Genomic DNA, 23,448 nt, shown 5'->3' with positions numbered 1-23,448 from the left:
CGCATAATGCATCACACGGTTTCTTGCACACTGCTGATAATGTTCGAAATCAATTTCTGGCAACAATTCGGGATTTACGATTCTTAAAAAAATGCAGATAAAAAGTAATTGTCGACCATTAAGGAATAATTGACGAGCAGAATATTCTTCGTGCAAGTGTGTTGACTGCAACTTGCAAAAGAAGAAATGTTCACAGCTGATACTCATGATGAAGGTTTAGACTAATAAAACTGGTCTTATTGGCTACATTATTAGAGGCGGAACAAACCTCCTGACACAGTTGGTGTCGGTTATTAGCCTTTTATTGGGTTTCTCGACACAATTTCAGAAACAGTTTTTCCTCCTTTTGGCACGCAAGCATTGCACTTTATTTCTTTGCATTTTTCGATTTAGATGAAACAACTGTGCAGGAGGATCCCACGCATTGTGTAGTTGTCCATTGAATATGATGCTAATAAGTGTTATGGTTCTAGTTTTTGGATGATCTCAATAAATTTTCGTTAGAAAATGAAATGCCATATAATTGAGCATTCGACGAATCTAACAGGGATGTCACGTTATTTAATATACCACATAGCCAGATATTTATATTATTTTGAAATATGTCAGTAAGTTGCGAAGCCATTTCAATTATTCCTTTTAGCAACATCTTCATGCGCTATACCTACAGGAAGAGAGGAATCGCAACAGTTATGTGAAAATAATCCATCCATTAAGGACTCAAACGAATATTTAAATCATTTACCACCAACGGGAAATTTTACACATCCGGTGATTCTTGAAACCATTCGGGCTTAGCTGCTAAGCTGGGAATGGACCCTATCATTTAATGAAGAATAACGTATTATTTGGATATTACACTTTACAAACAAATAACTTACTGCAAGCAATTTTCTCAGCCCATTCAAAGAAAACATGACTTTGGTTATTCCAATTTATCAACGCAATTATAGAAAAACTTGACGAAAGAACGGAAGATTTCACGCTACTTAGAAATGCACAGTCTTTCGCCTACACATCGCAAAGAATTGCTACCCATAATAAATAAATTACCAAAAAAATGTTAGCCATAAATGCGACAAATTTTAGCAGTTAAACACGTTTGATGCTATAGGGAAGGTGGCAACATCATAAACCGAAAGTCTTCCACTGTATAAAGCCGATGGTTCAAATCCTCCAAGATGGAGTGTTTATTCTTGTAGTAATGAAGATAAGGCAGTAGTGAGAGTTGGCACTAGTACTAGTTCTAGAAAAAGCGATTTTATATGTTTGCTTACGAAGAGCATTACAAATAAAGGGGAAGATATTGCTGTAATGGTTGCACAGATATCAAAAAAGTAACAGGAATTATTGAGATATCGCCACATATTTTGTGAGAATGTTCCAAGAACGATGAACTGAAATAATCATTTGCCTTGAAAATTATTTGGCCGGCATGGTTGGCCGAGCGGTTAGCGTATCAGCTCTCCAGCCAAAAGGCTGCTAGTTCGAATCCCGCCGTAGGCATGAATGTTTGTGATTGTCTATAGAAATGCCAGTGGTAGTGCCGGGCGGTAGATGGCGTTGATGTAGTTAGTGGATTGAGTGGTGGAGACAGATGTAAAGTAGGTGCCCTCCTTTGATGAGTCTTTGGACTGCCTGAATGTGCCACGTAATAATAATAATAATAAAATGGGCCAATTAGCAAAGAAGTAGAAAAAAGGAAAAATGTTTCCTCTTCATAAAGAAGATAAGACTGAAGCTCCAAGTTATGGGTTAATTCCTGTGTGTCGAGTTGTACGTCAGGTCTAAAGAGGAAACTGAGAACTAGGATCCCAAATCGTGTTGATAACAACAACATTCTCTTTACTGCTTGGATTTACTAAAGGAAGATCGCACCTTAGCAAGGTCACAAAGGAGATGCCTGTGCAGTGGTTTACTTGAATTTACCAAAGGGTTTTGATTGATTACCCCATGGCAAGTTGGTAATTAAGTGGAAAGGATAAACAGAGCCGGATAGGAGACTGAACCTCAGATAATTATCAACAAATATTTATGGGAAGCAGCATTCCGGAAGAGGAAAGTTACTAGCGGTGTGCCCGGGGCACACCGCTAGTAACTTTCTAGTAAAATGATGTTTGTGCAGATGACGCAAGATAGGAGAGAACAAAGAAGAGCAAAGCTTGTGGGTTTAAAGGATTTAAATAGACTGGATTTGAATGGAATGTGCAAGTGGAATTACAAGCCCATTGTCGCAAAAGGTATTGAAACTTTGAAAGAACGATCGGATGCAGATTAAATGACTAGTCGAATATCTTGAGGAAGGTAACGGGATGAAGGATCTGCGGGAAATAGACGTCTCAAAATTTCACGGAAGCATTGCTAAAGTTGTGAGGATGTCACAAACATAATTACAGGAATAAGACCTGTTATATTAATGTAAAGCTTTCGTAAGGTTGCGTATAGATAATTGCACATAAATTGTTCATATGGCTCTCAAGGAGATGAGAGCCATATTAACTTAGAGCAGCGTTTCCCAATTTTTTCCTGTGATGGAACACTTCACAAAGTTCCTTGGTTAGAGTCGAGTATCATCGTTCTCGTATTCAGTGTAAAGCTATGCGCACACTATTGCCGCAGCAGGCTGTATCGCATCGCAAAAATGCGACCGCGCACACTACAGGTGTGCCGGGCTGCAGCGCATCGCATTGACCTTGCTTGTGACCGCACGTTTCCTAGAATAGATACCTCGGTACTTCACTCGCGCTTTGAGGTGTCGGCAACCGCGGGCGACTGAGTCAAGGGCAGCGCATGCTGGCCTTAATAGCACAATCCACACACGCATAATGAGGAGCGCCTGATTTTCAAACATGTTTGTACTCGTCGCAACATTTAAAGCCATTCCAGGCTCATATTAATTCTGATAATTTTTCACGAAACACATATTCATTTTCCGCGAAAGACATTGTAGGAAACCCTGACTTAGAGAATGCCTGGAGACCAATCACAGAGGTGGCTTCTGGAGTGTTTTGTATAAAGAAAAATTGAGTAGATCAACTTTCAGAACCATGTAGATAGGAAAGGGATTGACTGAGACATGAACTGATAAAGGTTTGTTACCTGATGGAACAGAACGAGATGAAAAGAAACAACAGAGTCGTCAATGGAAGCTGCATAAGGAATGAGCGACAGGTTTATTTATTTATTTTTTATTTTATTTTGTTTGGAAAGTGCGTTGCCTGCGTGTGTGATGGGTGCTGAAACTGCACTTACTTTAAAGGATTGGTTTGAGGAGAAGTGAATGTTTCACTTTAGGACCTTCCACAATAAGTCTTTTTACCCAATAAGGGATCGAATGATGATGTTTAATTTTTAATATGGAGTTAGGAATTTTTTAAAATATATTACCTGTTTAATATATATATTACACTTAATACATTATTTTTTTCACATTTTGCTCACATAGTACTGATATTTAAGGATTTACACTCTCTCGTGTGGTGTTAGTATATAAAAAAATTGTAACTGAAGATAAACAGGTTACTTAATAGTGCTTCCATATTTCATCTCAGATTCTGAAATGAAAGGAATCAAACTTCAGAACAAGATGAGTTTCAATAAACATTCCCATCCTTATGTTCTCCAAAGCATGAAGTTATTCAACTGAAGAGTTGCCTCAGCAATTTTTTGAAGAATAGTACAATAATCTGAAGAATCAGAAAAGAAGTAACAGAACAATAATATGCACTTCAAACAGTAGTAAATATATATTTCTTGAGATAAAAATATGATAAAAATATTATTTCAAACAAAATGAAAATGCATAATATCTATATGTATTCAAGACAGGTGTGTCATGCCAGACAAGATGTACATAACAGAAAATAATATGTTCAAGGAAAACACAAGATACAATAAAATTGAGCATATGAAAGGTCGCTAAAATTCAAATTTCCTAACTACCAAGTTAGGAATGTGTGCAATTCGATAAATTCATTCCGACTTGAATGTTAATGTTTTGCATTTCCTAATAAATCAAGCAATGAGGATTTTCTTTTTATGCTAAGACCTGGAAACACTCTTTGTGAAGCTTTGCATTTTCAATGAAATCCAATACAGAATAGAATATTTGCAATTTCTCCCCAGCATTGTATCTTGCTCAACTTAATTTCTTTCCAACTGGTGAGGTTGGCTTGAGCGATAATCGTTATTCTCCTGTAGCAGGAGAGTGTACAGGCAGTCAAGAGTGCTTATTGCGAGAGTTCACGACTGAGAAACAACATTCTCTGATCCAGAGAGAAAAACGTTTGTGGCTCTCAGAGACCTGCTGAGTCGTAGTAATTGCCATATCCATATAAAATTATTTTTTGAGACCAATTCAAGCCTGCTACTAGTCTACAGCTTCGCATCCCCCCCCACCCAAGAATGCTTTTTTTTTTTTTAAATTTAAAAGATGATTGGATGGAGATGCGCAGCTGTAGACTAGTAGTAGGCTTGAATTAGTCGAAAACATTTGTGTCATGAAATGTCACAATGAGCAGGCCTGACTGCTTAGATAATATATGAATGGGCACACGTCATAAAATATAGGCTATAAATAAAATAAGTGTGCGGTCCTGAAGATGCCATAGAGATGTAGATGCTTACACGCACGCTTCTTGTGGTTACTGAATATCCCCAGGGTCTTAAAATTTTAGTGTTTTAAATAATCGCATATATTATGAGGATAAAAGCCATACCCAAGTCCTTTTCGTGTAGAAAGGGGAGGGACTGATACATGATGTGGTTAACGGACTATTTTTTTAATCGATATGCAAGTAAAATGCTTATTTTGTTTCATTTATATCATATCGTACTTCTTGAGTAACTGTTAAGAAAACGAAAAGGATATTCTTAAGTATGATCATTTATATTTATGTTCCTTAATTACAAAATTTAAACAAACATAAAAATCAAGAGATTATAAACAAATATTTCTTATTTTCAGCTCTGTTGGAAAAAGGAAGGTTTCTTAAAATTTCCTCTGCCTTACTTGGCGATATTCTGAAATACGAAATAGTAAACTTTTTTTCGCGTCTATTTAGAAAATTAAATGCACCTTTTTGTATTGCAATAATTCAATTTTCGCTCGTGAAGCCTCGTATCCGGCATTATTTACGATTATCAATAAAAGCATTTGGGTAACCTGAAACTGTTATATGATGGTGTGACTGGATATTGCAAGGATCGATGCCATTCTCGATGTGCTATTTGAAGAGTTCTAAAAAGTAACACGGGTCGATTTCTCCTTCTGTTTATTTCATGCTAATTTACACACGAGAGGAAACCATCACATTGCTGTAGATTTGGAGTCAACTACACGTGTTTTTCGTACTCGCAGTATTTTATTGGCTGTTGCTGCTAAACAAGATACCCATGGTTCAATGCGGTGGACTCTGCCTCTTGGAATACGTGCAGAAATCTGCATACATCAATAATTCATCACCGCGATCGAAAGTGGATGGTAACAGTCACATGTACATACGCACAACGAACGAATATCGATACTGCGTTGGTGTTTCTAAACTTCATGGCATCGAAATGAGCTATCCAGTGATATCGTAAAGAGAAACGCTTTCGAGGTATACTCTTGGTTTCAGCGACTAGATACACGTGTCTCTCGCATTAATAAGTAAACACGCAGTTGACTACGTAAGTGGTATAGAGCTCCGTAAGTGAAAAGTTAAATGTATTGATTATGAACCACCTGTGTACCCATGCAATTTCTGCGTTGTTCACTGCATTAACCGCCCATCTGTGTTTAGTAAGCTGTTAACAAACATCCTTGAATTCTCCCCAAGTTATAACACTGAACGAGCACGATGAGAATTTACCAGTCAGGAAAGAGTACGTTTAGTAGCGCATTATTTTATGGTGACGTCAGTCGTGATTTCAACAGTCAAGCCGCAGCACACACCGACTTTACAAATACGCTCTATATTCTATATGCATATTCTCGTATTCAAGGTATTTGATCATTTGCCGAGCTTCAGAAATCTGCTGGGTCAATGTTTCGATAGCCTTCCTTTACCTTGATTAAAATATAACAGTGTGCGATTTCTTTCAATGATAATTAAAAATTAAAATAGGATTAACAAAAAATGTCATAAAAACATAGAATATATCATTTTCTCCCCTCTCTGATTGACTCGAACCCCTTTCATATTCACTTTGTATGATGTAACAATAGGCAAAGACCATTTTCTGTTTTATTATCCTTTTAAAAAAATATTCTTCGAGCAGAAATATTCCATTCGATTATGAAAACCGTTTGCTAATTAATGTTTCATGCGTAGTAAAGTGTTTCAGTATGGTCTAAATGAAGGCATCTATCAACATATGTTTCTCTCTAAAAAAAAAAAAAAAATAGTGAAAGATGAGATATGTTACTAAAGCAGAAGAACAGGAGATGGTTAACCTGGAGACTTGAAAATTAACTTATTTTATAGATTGGGTTATAATATACATAAACAGATGCAGTGGTGCACCAAGGGAGGGGGAGAAGAGACCCCCTCCAAAAAAAAGAAAAAGGAAAAAACATCAGAAAATTTTTCAAAAATCTTTTTCCAATTAAAATTCTTTTTTTTTTATTTATGTTGTGTCGTGTTTTCTATTTCTATACTACTAATGAATTAGCGATCACTGCAGATGCTCAGTCATAGGTCGTATGCGATGCATAGTGCATATTCTCAAATCGTCTACTCAACTCTCCACCCCCCCCCCCCCTACAAGATTAAATCCGGAGTGCGCTACTGAACGGATGGAAGAAGACTGATTAAAATCATGAGAGTGAATCTGTGAACGTGCCTAAAGGTTGTACTGAGGCGATACAGTAAGTCCCCATTTATAATGAAATGGTATCATATGCACTCGTATATTTGGCTTCAATTGAACAATATTTAGGATTCCACGGTACACGTCTGTTTTGTGGCGCTTTTTTTTACCATACTGTATACTGGACCAATTTAGAATATCTTCAACAGAAATTTATTTGAAAATATGTAAATAAATTTGAATACTGGTTAATGTTTTAACCTTAACCTCAAGGTGTGAACACACACACACACACACACACACACACACACACACACATATATATATATATATATAAGTTTTTTTTTACCTTGGGAATAATGTATATTAGGGTTACCAAGTAATTTTATAAACTTGTTTATTTTACTCCTAATCCCAAGTAAGCAAACAGTTAAGTTTGCGCCTGAACGCAGTTAAAGTTTAAAGGTGGTGCAACACCAGGGCAACTCATTGTAAAGGTGAGTAAAGCTCTGATCACTATTCTTAGTATTTTCCATAATGTATAGCACATCTCACTAAGAGATGTATACTGCAATACATTATGGGTGGGGTCTGTACCCAGACCGGTTTCAACCTTTTTTGAGGTCTCCTCAGTGAGTAGCTAGAGATTGAAACCGGTCTGGGTAGTGACCCCACCCATAATGTATTGCAGTATACATCTCTTAGTGAGATGTGCTTTACATTATAGAAAATAATAAGAATAGTAATCAGAGCTTTACCCACCTTTAGAATGAGTTGCCCTAGTGTTGCACCGCCATTAGACATGAACTACGTTCAGGTTCAGGCGCGCAAACTTAACTGTTTGCTTACTTGGGATTAGGAGTAAAATAACCAAGTTTATAAAATTACTTGGTAACCCTAATATATATATATATATATATATATATATATATATATATATATATATATATATATATATATATATATATATATATATATATATATATATAGATGTACCCAACGTGCTTGGTTTAAATATTAATCATAAAAAAAAACGAAAATAGTCAAGCAAATTCCTGTAGAGGAAATAAATAGTTCACACACTCGCTGAAACAACTTCCCAGAAGAATATTGCTGTACACTGTAAAGGCTTAACACAATTAGATCTCTCAGTCCTTCGTCATTTGGTGTCCTTATTTCTACCAACGGGATTATTTATACTCGAATGCACTACCTGAAAGTGTGCTGAGTGAATGCGTTTAATTCGAGGTATGATGAGCCTTGCGCGTTAGAGTGAGACCTCCCGCAACGGGTCTTTTGCCTCCACACGGACGCATGATGATGACGATAATAATCTGGTTTACTTCTTATTTTCAGATCTTTCACTATCATTTCTGAAATAGCTTGTTCTCTTCATTTTCCTTAATTTCTTGCCAAACAGCATTACGCAATGTGATGATTTAAAAAAGGTTGATTCTTGCTTCTTTTGCGTAATATTTCTAAGATGAAAGTGAATCGATATTAACGGATTTGCTCTAACAGCAAAACATTACACTAATGCGACAAAAGGACGGTGGTGTAAAACAGGACTAAAAATTCTATTAAGTAAGAGAGAATTAATGACTTTTATTATTTCTAAATGCTCCTTGCGAATGGATGTTAAAATATTTTTTCGCATTATTAATTTTGTTGTTTTTCTATTATATATTATTTCTACTGGTTTTCTTTTAGTGATCAAATGATTCCCTGATTATTTTTAACTGATTTGTTTCTTTATCACCTTATATAAGGATGGATACAAGTAACTAGTTAATAAACAGTCTCCATAAATTTAAGTTTCTCAAATGAGATATACCCAGGAGCCACTTTATCTCCTCCACCTGATGCAAATAGTAAATGAACAGCTCTCACATTTCTTCAGTGAAAAATTCTCAACGGTTCTGTTGCAATTCTCACTATTTTGGGGCATTTTCCAACAGAAATTCTTGCAAGAGAGTTTTTGTCATCTTAAGTGGCAAATATGTATCTTCGAATTTGGCGATTCTTCTCCCCAAAGCTGATCGCATTTCTGTCAGTAACATTGAGTATATCCCATTTCTCCGATAATGCTACAAGTAGAATGCTGGATGCATCATTAGATAAGGTATTGTAAAGTGGCAGACTAACCACAAACTTCCTCATATCTGACACAAACACGCATGACTCGTCTTGGAGAATGAGTAGCTCTGTGATTGCATATTTGATTATTTATGCAGGTCTTCATTCTGGAGATCATAATATAATAATGAGAATTGTATATTTTATTTTGTAAATACCAATTGAACGTAATCCTGATTCTGAATAATAGAACACCACGTAAGGTATAATAGTAGACGAAAGACCACTTTCAACAAAAGTGGACATCAGCAAGGGATTGCCGTAATTATTTCTATTCAAATCTTTCTTTCATCTATCCCATATATTCAATAATCCTTTTCACCGTGTTAATATTTAAGAAAGGCTGCTACTGATTATTTTTCATTTGGCAGTGATATGTAATCACAAATAGAAAATTATTTAAGCTCTTTAAAGTTTGTTTAACGAATTGATTTACAGTGAGTGAAAAGCAGCTGCATCAAAGAGAACTATCACGCTCATCTCACAGACCAGTCCTCTGAAGTAAACAAAACCGATTAAATGTTCAGTTCAGGGGAGCCTCCATAGCTCAGTCGGTATAGATGAAGCCGTTTGGTTGGAAAGACTTGCGTTCAAATCACGTCTCAGAAGCGAAGATCCTTTTATCAGGGCTTTTCAGGTGAAGACGAGTTGCCGGATCTTATACGGAAGTGAAGTGTTTTCCTATCCCGAAACCTACATGTCTACAAATATAAAATACCCTTGGAGGGATGCAGCAGAGGAATGTTAAGCCGAATGCATTAAATTGCCTAAAGCCCCTAATTAGGGGACTCAACACGTCTAAGGACAAACGGCAATGGACACCGATGGATGAAGCTGGATTATGAAGGTCATTTCAACTTATTACTGCGGGGAAGTCTTTAGTTACCAGATGGGTATAGTTGCTTACTTATCTGGTGGATATTAGTAAACATTAAGTTTTATGCTTTTTATGGCCTAATTTCATTTCTTCCTTACGTGTGTCAAATATCTCTGAAAGTATTTTGTAAACACAATGGCACTACGAAAATGGTATGTAAATCAAGTGCACTTAAACCAATGGATGCAATTTGTGCCATGCAAAACAGGTTGATTCCAATGCCCATTTTTATTGGGATTTGGGTCGAAGTATAGCCATTTATTGTGTAAAATATTGCTGATTTAAGTAAATTACAATTTTCCTTCTTCTTACCGTTGAGAATTGTTTCATCAATGAAGAAACTCAATAGAAATAAGAAACAAAGATTTTAACTAAATCTATATTAAAAGATTTATTTTTCCTCTCTTCCATAAAGGAAGGATAACATTTTAAATATCCAGTTCTTTTAGTGGATCAATATTTTACATCGTTCATAATACATGCTTCATTTTCGTAAACTTAAATATACAGCTTTTTTAATTACATTCTTCTCATATATTTAAAAGTTCGAAGTTAACAGAAAGCAGAGTTGCTGTACTTATCTGACTGAAAGTGTTCAGATTTTTTTCTTTTTTTCTTTTTTTAACAAATCCACCAGTCCTTCTCTACACAATATAACAATACTGCTGGTTGATTAAGATATAAGAAATCTGCAATCAATAAAAATTGACAAGAAATATGTATGCACTTCGTGAGAAAGTCCTTTTACAATGGGGGAACGAGAGGTGGGGTGGGGGAGTTATGTGCAGCTGCAGCTCGGAAATTAATTACTGGTGAGTAGTACTGGTTGTAGAATGGAACAGCGTAATCACAGTCCAGTTCGTGTACACGAAAACACTCAATCGTTCATCACAATATTCTGATTAAAAATATAGTTGATTTTGGTCTTAAATAATTTATTGAGGCCACAAATGAAGGAATGACTCAATGGACATCCGACTGTGCCAGCGGCTGACTCGCGCACACAGCGGAATACTTGGTTAGGCTACAAAGACGAGTTTACATTGTTACACGACACAAAGATTACCTGGCTAATATTTACAGGGAAACAAAATCAAACGAGGAATGTATTTTTATAACGTTCATGCATCTTTCTTTGGTATTGTAATAGTCTCTTCCTCTTCTGTGGCTTACTGTTTGTTTGTCTGTCTGTTTGCTTTGTGTATGCACTAAATATAAGCGTGGTCCATTTGTTTGCTTTGGAATGAACTGTCGGAGTATCTTCTAGAGCCGTTTTTTGAAACACTAATACTGTGGTTTGTTTCCTGAACATCTGGGTGCTGAGGAGAATGGTCAAAATTACAGTACATAAGGCTTCCTTTGTCGTTGTTAGCCCCGCCGACGTACTAAGCAAGAAATAAAGAAATCAGTGTGATTTTTACTTCAAGTAGTTGTACGTAGAAAGTAAACATTAGCCATTAGTTAGAACATATCAATAATGTATTTGATTATGGTTTTAAAAAAAGACTTTCATATAAAATAACTTTCATATAACAAAAGCAATCATATGCAATACAATAAACAGAATGAACACTTGTTAAGCATTCACATTTTTCACGTAATGAAAAGGATTTTGATGATAAACAGAGCTAAGCAAATTGCAACCTATACGATGCACACTGAAGATGAATATTTCAACGGATTTCTGATGGTACAAAAAAGTAATAGTAAAGAATGGTATTTCTTTACTATAAGATTCCATACAATGTATAAAAAATTGTATGAAAAAAAATGCAAAAAATTCCACTGTTGCACATGATCAGTTTGGTGGATGGGCAAACTAACATCACTCGTACAATTCTTCCATCACTCATCACTATTCTTCCATTTTAGCACGTTTAAGGAATAGTTTTCATTATTTTGTCAAGCACACGTCTTGATATCTCTCATCGATGAATATAAAATTATTTGATGCATACTTTAACCAGACATTAATGTACATGCAATCTTAATGTTTCCAGTTTATTTATTTATTTATTTATTCTTATGGCAAAAACAGCTACAGCTCAATGTCCAGACCGACCAGAAAGCCAATCCAGGACCTCATCTTTCACCTCCTGGATGTCCTGGAGGCAACCTCCATGAAATTGGCGCCTTGGGCAGTCATTCACAACATGAGTGATCATCTGGGCCACAAGGGAACAATCACAATAAGGGTGGTCTGACAATCTCCACTTATGCAGTAGGTAGCCAAATCAGCCCTGGTTAGTTCTGATTCTGTTGATAGATGACCGAATATTCCAAGGAAGAGCAAAACCAGGCTGCCGAGCACAGGCATCCTCAACCAGGAAACCATTTGTTGGAAGAGTGTTCTCTCTACATGCCAGGTGTTGATGGTAAGGCAGGTGAAAAGAGCGTCCATGGACCAGAAAGGGTTTCTTGATTTTATGCAAAGTCTAAGTGGATTTATGAGGGTCTGGTGCAGGCGCGGGTTGCTGATTGCTTTATCAAATATTTTAATCTAGACGTCTTCTCCGTATATCTGGTGGAGCAATGTTACATAGGGCAGGCAGCCAGGTGAGAGGGAGTGCTGCTCAATGTCCCACTAATTGTGCGCATGGTAGAGTTTAGCTGGATGTCTATAATGTTGGTATTCGCAATTCTTTCCCAGTATTTCGGACGAGGCTCGTGTTCTACCATTTTGCCACAGAAAGAGAGGTTGAGGTGTCGATTCGCCTCTGCATTGTTCAGGTGGAATTCTGTGGACCAGTGGTAGCTTGTACATCAGCACTGCGACACTGCAGCAACCCCTCCCCTAGGAAAAAATTCTAAAAAAATAAATTTTGTCTGTGTTTATAAATAATAACAATGCTTACAACATTACATAAATGCAATACAACGTGCTAAAGGTTACAGCTTATGTTTCGACATTGATTGAATAGTTAATAATTGGAATTGTTCGATTAACTCTTTAGATTACGAAACAAATACACTGCGATCTAACGCAGTGTCGGAATTATCACGTTCGGCCAACTGCAGCTAGACTCGTTGATATTCGTTTGCACTCGTCACTGCACGTAACAAGTGAATCCGACACAGCTGTCTGAGCAATGTCGCTACAGATAAATTGTATTCTTGCGCGCGTTATTTCTGTGAGATACGAAACTTTTATTATTGGTGCGTGTTCGTAGTGAGGATGAAATATTTTTTTGTAAATCTTATTTTATTCTGTTGAAATAACATATAATTATTTATGTATTATAGATACAAGGCCGAATTATGACGAGTGTCACTGTTGAATATATGAAAAGAATTATATTTTCTCAATTATCGTTACATGAAAAATTATCGTTACACGAAAAAAATGCACTACGATCTAACGCAGTGTCGGAATTATCGCGTTCGGCCAATTGCGGCGCTAGATTCGCCGATATTCGTTTGTACTTGTCACTGCACGTAACAAGTGAATCCGACACTGCCCGTTGAGCAGTATCGCTTCAGATAAATTGTATGCTTGAGCGCGTTATTTCTGTGAGATACAAAACTTTTATTATTGGTGTGTGTTCGTGGTGAGGGTAAAATATTTTTAATAAAGCAATTTTAATATGCAAATTTATTTATTAATAAATTGGTTACTGATTATGAAAAAAAAAATAAAAAATTTTACTTTGTATATGCAGCATCCCCACTTAAAATTTTCACCGACCGCCACTGCTGTGGACGCAGTTTTTGTGGATTTGACTTCAGGTACCACTGTTGAAGTTCACCTCCAAAATGCTCAGGTCTGTGTTCAAGGTTGTTTCCAGGTTGGCAAAGGAGGTAGACCGGTTTAGGATCGCGAGATCATCAGCATATATATATTTGCTTAACACGTTCATTGCCAATCACGCGATATCGCGCGTTGCGAGTTCTCACCGAACGGCCGATCACGCGTTATCGCGTAGACGTCGCTAACTAAATAAAAAAATTTAAAAAAAATTGGCCACCACACGAAATTCCAATTTTCAGCTTGGCAATGAACGTGTTAAGCTGGTATGTGGTAAGTCACACATGTAGCTGTTAAATAGTAAAGGGAATAACACAGAACCCTGTGGAAGAATCTGGGCCTGCTCTTTTTTCCATCAATACGGACCCGGATCTTTCTGTTGAAGAGAATGGATTCAAAAAGCTGTTTTGTGCCTTATGATATTGCTAAGCTTTACGAGAAGGCCCCTGTTCCGGACTGTGTCATAAGCTGATGTTATGTCAATGAAAATGAGTCCGGATTAAAATTTCTTCCGGAAGCCTGCTTTAATCTGTGTTGTCAGGGCCAGAACCTGGTCACGGCAACTTCTTCCCGGGCGGAAGTCAGCTTGTTCAATCCGAAGTGTTCTTTCGATGAGTAGCGAAATTGTTTTAAGAAGAATTCGTTCAAAGACTTTAAAGGGGGAGCAAAACAAGGAGATAGGCGTAGATTTTTGAAATTATTTGGATCTTTCCCTGGTTTGGGAACAGCAATTATTTTGGCTTCCCGCCACAGTTTTGGTAGTTTTCCAGTTGTTATAATTTTTGAGAAAAGGGCGGCCAGCCATGTTTGACCTCGATGGCCAAGATCGTTTAGAAACTCGGGGAGAATACCATTCACTCCTGCAACCTTGCCATTCTTGTGAGTTTTAAGGCTTTCTGTACCTCTTCAAGAGAAACTAGCTGTACAAGTTCAGGAAGCTAGGTTATCTTCTGATTTTGTCAGATGGAAAATTGCACAGTTATTTTCCTGGTAGAGCTGGGACTTATCTTGAAGGTTTTCAGTAAATGATTAGCCATTTGATCAGGGGTTATCTCTGGTGGTTTGTATGTTGTTGGTTCTGCCCCCCCCCTAATTTTCTCAGAAGTGACCAGCTTTTCCGGCTAGATTTGGTGAATGTAAGTTTATGGATGGTTGAGATCCATCTTTTCTTTGTGTTTTTGTCTTGCGTTTCTATGAGCTCCTTAGCAATAGTTGTGTCTTCAGTTTTTTCGTATTTGGCTAAGTTCCTCGGTATCCTTGCTCCAGTATGGGATGTACTGTTGTCTGTAGCCTCTAGGAATAGAGGCGTAATTATTGTGGACCGAGAACTAAAGTTTAGAAAGCATATTGCAAAGGTGGCCAAAGCAGCACATCAAATTACATGGTTGTTGAAGAACACTGACAAGCAGGGATAGATAAGTGATTGTTCCACTTTATAAGACATCAATGCAGTCACATCTGGAAAACTATACACAGTTCAGGTCGCCTGGATTCCTTGGCGGTGAATGGTGGAGGGGATCCGAGGCGAGTGACGAAGATTGTTGCAGGGCTGTGGAATGTATCCTATGAAGAAATATTGAAGGTCTGTGGGCCCCAAAAACTAGCTGACGATATATGATGGAAGCATATAAGTTATTAAATGTTTTTTTTCTTGTACAGTGCATGAAGAGAGAGAATGAGAGGTTATCCCTGAAAATTGTGCAAGATTGTGGTTAACAAGGGTGTTAGAACTCGAATTTTGCTTGGAGGGTGATGAATGTGTGGAATACGTTGCACGAGGTGGTTGTGCTTCATCCTTGAATGAGTTTAAGGAGACGTATGGTCGGTATTATGCGAATAATGAATAGTGTGTCAATGTAGGAGCTCCCACGATGAGTCTTCTGGCACCATGTAGACACTGTTATTTTTTTTTCTCAATGGATATATAATCACTCTATATTGTATAGTTTTGTTACAGTTATAACTGTAACAAATGTATGTAACTGTAACATTACATACATTTGATTACATGTGATACATTACTTACATTTGTTTACATGTGATACGTACATTACATGCATTTGGTTACATATGATACACAACACACACACACACACACACACACACACACACACACACACACACACACACACACACACACACACACACACACACACACACACACACACACACACACACACACACACACACACAATAACTTGGAATGTATTGATGTGTCGCTGAACTGGAAGCGTGAACGAATATATTGTGTTTCATTAAATTTGTATGGTATTTTGGGTGCGTGTTTCTTGTTCATAATATGTCCTAGTTATAATAATAATAAAAATATTTATCTATATACTTATAAACATTATCTGGTTTTCAAGTAGACATTGTGAACATCTTACCGTTACGTTGTCTTTTTGTAGAGCTTCTTCGCTGACAGTGGCAATAGTTGGTTTATGAATACAAGTACGGTATTTATCCACACCCATGTCTCCAACCCTGGTGTTCATGACGTCATTTTGCTGATTTTCTGCTGGACAGCCATTTTCCACAACACTAAAATAAAAGAAGGGGAAAAGTTCATTTTTGCATACATCAGAGACATTGCTTTCAAAGCAAGAACGAAAGAGAAAATCAGTTTTTAGTTTATACTCTGAGCAATCTTAAGCAGCTAAAGAGGAGGGCCAAATCCTTTCAGAAAGTTTGTAAAGGTAAATGTATGTTATAGTTCGCTTTCGTGGTATAAAATAAATTAGGGCAACTCAGCAAACATCTTTTTGGATTGGCTGGTGCTGTTTTTTTCGGTTTTTTATAATAATATTATTAGAATAACTTCAAGAAAATTAGATTTTTCTTCATTTAGCTATATTTTTGAATACGTTGATATTGTGGGCAATATGTTCTCAAACATAAAAATATAATTTAACAAGGCCACCTTACTAGTTTGACCATTCACATATTGGGTGATCATGAGATACATTTAGATTTTATATTAAAAAGGGGATGGACTATTCTTAATATAGAAACTTTGCTTTGAGAGAAAATTTTGCTTAAAATAAACATGTATTCTTTTAAAATTATAAGTCTTCCTAGTTAAAGGATTTGTTTAAATATGATTGGGAAAAAATTAGACCTAAGCTAAAAGCTCTCTCAAAATGCTCGACTCAATACAGAGAGCAATTGGACTTATCAATGATCCGTCCCTTAGCAACTCTCTCCCCCCACTTTCGCAAAGACGATCGGTCTCTGCAGTATGTTTATTCTACAAATATTTCCATGGGAAATGCTCATCTGAAATAACATCAATAATTCCCCCACTCAGTACTAAGCTCATTGGAACACGTGCAGCTGCTGCACAACATCGCTTCACAGTACACCTAGAAACAAACAGAACAAGTTTCTTTTCCTCCTCCTTCATCCCTGCAACTGATGCACGGTGGAACAGTCTCCCACCTGCTGTGTTTCCCAAGGAATACAACTTAAAGTCATTCAAATCAAATGTAAACAAATTCCTCCTTTCCCCACCCACTACCCATACACGGTACTAATGTACTGTAGGTTGACCAACCAACCCTCCTGTGTATGGGCCCAACATAAAAAAAAAATATTAAAAAATAAATAAAAATAAAAAGGCAGCTAATGCCCTTCAATTATTTTCTTATGCATAAATATGACAATAAATAGAATTTGAAAGAAAAAAATCCCTTCCTAAAGCTTTTAATTCCAGTAAAGAATGCCCGAAGATTTTTGTTATCTAAAGATCAACGTGAACAGTGCAAGTATTCATTTATTGCAAGTATTCTTATAGTAGATGCGATGAAAGTATGTCCTCATTCATTCCATCGTAGAACCAAGTAGTCAGTCGGTGGTACATACAATCCCCCACTCGTATGTAAAATACTACTCATTACATGTTCTGTTTCAATTCACGTGATTAGGGTGAAGGTGTAACGTAAAGCACTTAGGATTAAAACAGATTAAAAAGCATCCGATTTCCAGAATTTATTTAAAATGATACTTTCAAATTTTTTTCATAGAATCGATTTCATTTTTTTATTTATTTACATCTATGTTTTCCATACATTTATTACGATATATATTATTAAAATATATATTATTAAAATATATGGTGTGCTGAACTATTTATGATAACCTAAAATAACAAATATTTATGTTAAAAGAATTTTGAACCAAGCAACTCACCGCAATGTCGACGGTTTGTACCCCCTGGTGCCTGCAAAACAAAACATACATATCAGAAATTACAAAATCTCAGCAAGATACCTGAAAATATTAAACAGTCAAATTTTGGGAGTTAATATATTAGAGAAAAACAGCTCATGCATTAATATACATCAAAAATGATTATTATTCTAATTAGGAACATTCCTATTGACTCAAGGGAATCAGCGGCTTTTTAACTCGAAATAAAAAACGTTCTGCATTTCTGATGGGTCTGGTTACGATCTCGCAGTATGAAGGTTATGTGGAACAAAAAGAGCGAAACATCTGTAGCGGTAGCCCTGTCTTGTGATATTTTTACTTCAGATATTACAGTTTACGACCTTCCACACTTAGTATCATTTTTACATTATATATGTTACGGCTGTAGTTCGGAATGGCTCAGTAATAGTGGTCATTATCATTAATAGCCAAACATCACCGGACAAAAAAAATGTATCCCAAATAAATTATTTCGGCCAGTGGCTGGCTATTATCATGAATGATCAGGCTTCGTGTGCCATTTGGTGTGCATGCTACTAACTTTCTTTGAAGAACTCGCACCAGGTAAGGTCGAAAGTGGACTAATAACCCACGCCCGAGAAGGAAATTAAACACTCAAGTAGCTTCATTTAGCAATATGAAAAGCCACCAGATATAAACAGTAATAACATGGAGTCGACAACGTCTTAACGGCGGCATGTTGAACACTGTAAATGAAGTGACCGTGTAAAAAAAAAAGATTTCTGAGAAATATTAGAAGTGATTAGGATATTTCCAGACTAGTATAAGAAGTCAGTCACCTTCCCTTATTGAGAACTCTTAAATGACACAAACCCAACTCTTTTGAAAACAGTTCCTAAATATTTTAACTCGGAGTCCAATGTCTATATACATTTTGAATCTTTCATGCATTGGGTTGTATTAAAATTATATTTTCGAAGATGAACAAAGCTGTCTCAGCTCATTAGTATAGTTAGAAAAGAAAAGCAGGGATGATTCAACATTGGGAATCATTGGCTGGACTCATTGGAAATTTTCGACATGGATTAAAAAACAAATACTGTTATTCATGAATATATTCATAGCATTCTGTGGGTAATGTTTATCCAGGATCGATCATGACCACATTTTATCCATTTCCTGTTCCAAAGGGCCAGAAAATGAAGAGTTTTTTTGTGAGTTCCAGTAAGTTCAACAACGATGTGGAAACCAATGAAAATCAGGTTTCGGGTACATTTTGATCCAACTGACTGGGTTTTTCAGAGCAATTTGTAAAGTTTTAATTTCCTGTGATCCTCCTGTTTCCGATTCGAAATAATAGTAATTACGAAGATGAAATTATGAAAAATTTAAAAATCATAATTTCTGTATCATGAAGAAATTATACAGAAATTTGACTTAAGAACTTTATGGTGCGTTATAAACCAGTTGAAGGCCTCCTGCGCTGAATTGATTTTTAGTCTCTCATAGGCAATATTGAAGATCAGCCAAGATTTAAAACCCCATCAATTATCATCTATGCAAACAGTTTCTCCAAGAAATTATTTTTTAATCCTAAGTTCATTATCTTATCTCATTGTATATTACTATAAAATTTTCAACATCTGATATTCTTATAATCGGAAGTGGGGCGGGCTGTGTGTTATTTAAATATGTGAGACAGAATATGTGATCAACTGTATCATGTGGAACTAACAAAATTGAAGTAGTAGGTCTACGTTGAAACGTACATCAGCGAAGAACTCAATCCAAAAGGACGGGTTTCGGAAAGCGGACCACGTGGTATTCTGTATGAGGTACAGGATAGAATTAAATTCTAACTTGACCCAATTAAGAACCATGAAAACCTGGAATTATCTTCGTGGAATTTATGTGCTTGTGTCTCAACCTAGAACTTTTTTTTTTAACTTTTAGATTCTTATTCTAAATAAAGAACAATTAAAGAAACCTATACTATCGGATTTCATTACAATTTGCACTAGAATCTTTCACTGTATCCATGGTGTACATATCAGTACGTCAAGCAAGACAGAAGGGAAAAACAAAGGAATAAATTAGGTTGCTAATAAATACAGTTTGCTTTTTTTTTCTGCAATGATTTCAAACGTTAGATCAGAAAAATATGAGTAATCGTTGTTCTCTTTATAAACAACGTGCTGACTTTTGTATCGTTTTTTCTACCTTGGTACGTAGCAACACACTGAGTGAAGAAGGAAGAATATCTCTATTTAATTTAGAATCATTTTGTTTCCAATGTGAAAACATTTCATACAATACAAACATAAGCACAAACAAAAGCTGTTTATTCACCGTTGCAAATATAAATAGCAAAACAGAAAATGTTTCTTCAAAACTGCAAGTTGAGAATGTGCAAGCACAAGTAAGCATGTACATGTGCAAGACATGTACATGCTTACTGAATAATGCTTATAATAGTTTTCGTAGGCCGACTTAGTGTTAGTAAGTTCATAATCTGTGAAGCTCCTGCGAACCAAGAAATATTAAATAGTTCAACATGCTAATAATCCCTTGCAATAACAAATTTGCAATAACACATTTTCTAGTTAGAATTAAAACCACATGTGCTTTTAAATGCGTTTAGTGAAAGTGCGAATGATAGGGAAGAAGTTGAACGTGTTAAACAGTCGTACTTACAGAAGAAATGAGAGTGAAGAGACATTAGTTGTGTTCAGAGAGAAGGCACCCGTGCGGTTAGCGTTTAGATGTGGCCTACGAAACAAATGACCAAATAAATACCTCAAGGAAAAGGATACTAAAAGCAGAAAAGATATAATTAAATCAGCTGAATAATTACTTTTATTTATTAATATACAATACATTCAAAACGATCAACATTCGCCTTACAGAGGATCAACGATATTCAGAGATTAAGAGTGTGCGCCTGTAGTGATTGCACGATCAGGATAGTTTCAGATTCTTTGACCAATCTTAGATCGTCCACAGCCCGAACATAGCCCCATTTAAAAATATGTAACTTTGTATTTGCCAAAGTTGTGGTGACCTAAATTTAAGCCAAGGCGAAGTTTTACAAGTAGGAAAAAAAAAAAAGCTTTTATTTCTTTTTTCCTTTGTCAGCAACTTAAACCTTTCTCTTCACAAGTTATACAGCTCACTTGCGAAACGTTACTACTTTTTTTACAAGTCGTAATAGTTCATAGCTTGATCTCTAGATGCAGCGGTCAAGCTATGAATTACTGTGACAATATGCAAACGGAATTGTTTTGGTTTTATACAGACAGATAATGGCGAAACGATATAAAATCGCTTGCAGTACTCTTGAAAAGTGATTCCACAAACAACCAGCCCTTTTTTCTATAAAAAAGAGGGTTTTCTCAAAGAGCTGTTTAAGCGAAGTAATTAGTAGAATTAAAATGTATTTGGGCGGCGATATCTTCCGTAGCTCAATATTTTGACGAAACCTCGTTGGTAACATTTGAGTTCAAATTTGGTTTAGGATGCGAATAACCTTTTTCAGACCTCTTCCATAGAAGGCAAGTTAATTGGTCTCCAGAAGCTGCAGGAAATTCAGACGGAAACATCTCGCAACCAAGCAAACTGGCCAGAAGAAGACGCAATTTACACACTAAATCCAATCTTGGACAGGTTTGAGAGATCAAGTTAAACGTGGGTCATAAAGACCGGTAAGTACCAAGGATTAGGTACCAGGGTCATTAACTATGCCTTCGAAAGATTTAAATGGAATTTAATTTGTCTTGTATGATTTTGCTGCTCGCCGTTATAGGAGTTCAGTATTCCAGATTCTCCAGCTATTCAAGCAGAAACAAATAAAAAAATAAATTATACGGTGGATAGCTGTAGCTTTGTTTTCAAAAACATCCAAACCTTCTGTCTTCTCTTTCTGGTTTGTGTGTACACAGAGAGGGCGTTCGATAAAAAAAGTATGGAATTCACAAACTGTGACTGATCACTGCATCCTTGTAGAACTAAATGGATATCCAGGGAAACTCCATCAGCATCATCCACAAATACATATCAGTATAATCATGAGCAACATTGTGAGAATTACTGTTAAGCATCCATTTAAAAAAAAACACATTAAAGCTAAGTCGACTGAAAGAAGTCATGGTTACATTAATTCACTTTTTAAAAGTATTAGTGCATTGCAATAACACTGTACTTTAAGCTGTGTTTAAGACACGAAACATCCAAGAGTACTGATCAAGATGATCTTGTGTTCTAAACAACACCATCTTCTGTTGTATAATTCAAGCATTTGAAATTTGGAATCAAATTTAATCGAAGTATTTCCTCTTTCCAAGATATTTCAGACCGTCAGTTGTATTCAGACTAAGATGTACTGCTCAGAGTTCGATTCAACAGGAAACTAAGATAGGGAGTATTAATTTTCTTTAAACTTTAGAATTCTGTCTTGTGATGCTTTGCTGTTTAGAAATCCTCATAGTAATAAGGGAAGTTGATAAGGAAAATTTTAACAGAATTTAAATCTTTCATGAAAACATGTTCTATTCCAATCTGGGGGGGGGGGGGGGTAAAGCATACTTGACGGTCATTCTTTGTGTCACGAGCTTGAATAAATTGAAATCATGCTCAACAACACGAAACGCATAAATAGTTTCTGGTACAAATCATGATCCACAACAAAAATACAAACATTTTTTCTTAACTCAACATATGGATGATGAAACATGCGGTAGTCGTTAAGCAAATCTCGTTAAGCGAGGATTGCTGACATCATGAAATGGTGTAATCACGCACTTAGCAACCATTCTCCACTGTTAAACTGCTTAAAAAATGGTATCGTTATAAGCAGCTGTCTTATCATTCTTATCATTCGGACAACCTAAAAAGTGGTTTGGTTATTTCAAATTACTGCCAAATAGTTCATCCAAGGTAACATCCTCAGTAACCACCGCTGCCTTAAGAATGCAAGCTACCCACGGATTCAAAAAGAATACTACACTAATCTCATAATGTACCTCTGGAATTCTGGCTAGTTGGTGTTTTAACTTGAATTAAATATTTCTCAATACTTCCCAAATCTTAAGTGATAATCCCTCAGAAATACTTAAAACTGATCTCTAAAATTGGATAATAAAACTAAATGATATTCTGAATCCAAACCGTTCGTGGCTTCACACATACACACACGCCAATGGACTTTTATGGAGCTTCTGTTAGCCGTTATTAAAATTCAAAGTAAGGCTTTACACTGGGGAAGGCGGCTCAAGCAAAGCGTGCTAATGGAAAACGTGTGTTGAAAGTAATCTCGTTATTTATAGGGAAAGTCGCTCTTCAGAATCAAACTTGGTCTTCCATCACTGGTAGAATGCGTCCTTCTGCTTTTTCCTATTGAAGTACCAGGGGAGGGGCTCGAATCTGCTAGGGTTTTCTGCAATGAAGTCGATCTTATTCTATTCACAAAATATCCATTTCCACATATAAGAGACTTTCATTCTATCAGACTATCTCTTTCATTCTCCTCAAGAAGCCCACCATGAATATCTCCTTGAAGAAAATAGAAAATACTCGTAAACACTGTTTGGGAGGGGAAAATGAACACCTTGTGTCAGCCATATAGTCTCAATAAATACTACTATCTTGGTGTGCCCAATTTAGCGTATTGATTAAATCATAATATTGCCATATTATGACTAATGATTAAGAAAACTCCAAATTGATTTTAGTC

General features: G+C 36.2%; 1 protein-coding gene across 1 annotated transcript in view; it reads right to left on the bottom strand.

Moving 5' to 3' along the window:
• Positions 1–10,170: 10,170 nt before the first annotated feature.
• The window catches only part of LOC150097837 (irregular chiasm C-roughest protein-like), a 199,721-nt gene continuing 186,443 nt past the window's right edge, over positions 10,171–23,448 (bottom strand). The window contains exons 10-12 of the mRNA XM_090406368.1: positions 17,739–17,769; positions 15,938–16,091; positions 10,171–11,190 (exon numbers count right to left, since the gene is read on the bottom strand). Coding sequence (XP_090262494.1) covers positions 11,014–11,190; positions 15,938–16,091; positions 17,739–17,769 — 362 coding nt within the window. The 3' untranslated portion in view covers positions 10,171–11,013. The remainder of the gene's footprint in view (positions 11,191–15,937; positions 16,092–17,738; positions 17,770–23,448) is intronic.

Source organism: Typopeltis vanoorti, chromosome 16 (assembly GCF_054136105.1).
Source record: "Typopeltis vanoorti isolate ZY-2024b chromosome 16, IOZ_Tvanoo_1.0, whole genome shotgun sequence".
Taxonomy (NCBI): domain Eukaryota; kingdom Metazoa; phylum Arthropoda; class Arachnida; order Uropygi; family Thelyphonidae; genus Typopeltis; species Typopeltis vanoorti.
Note: the sequence above shows the minus strand (reverse complement) of the source record. Positions and strands in the feature narration are given on the sequence as shown.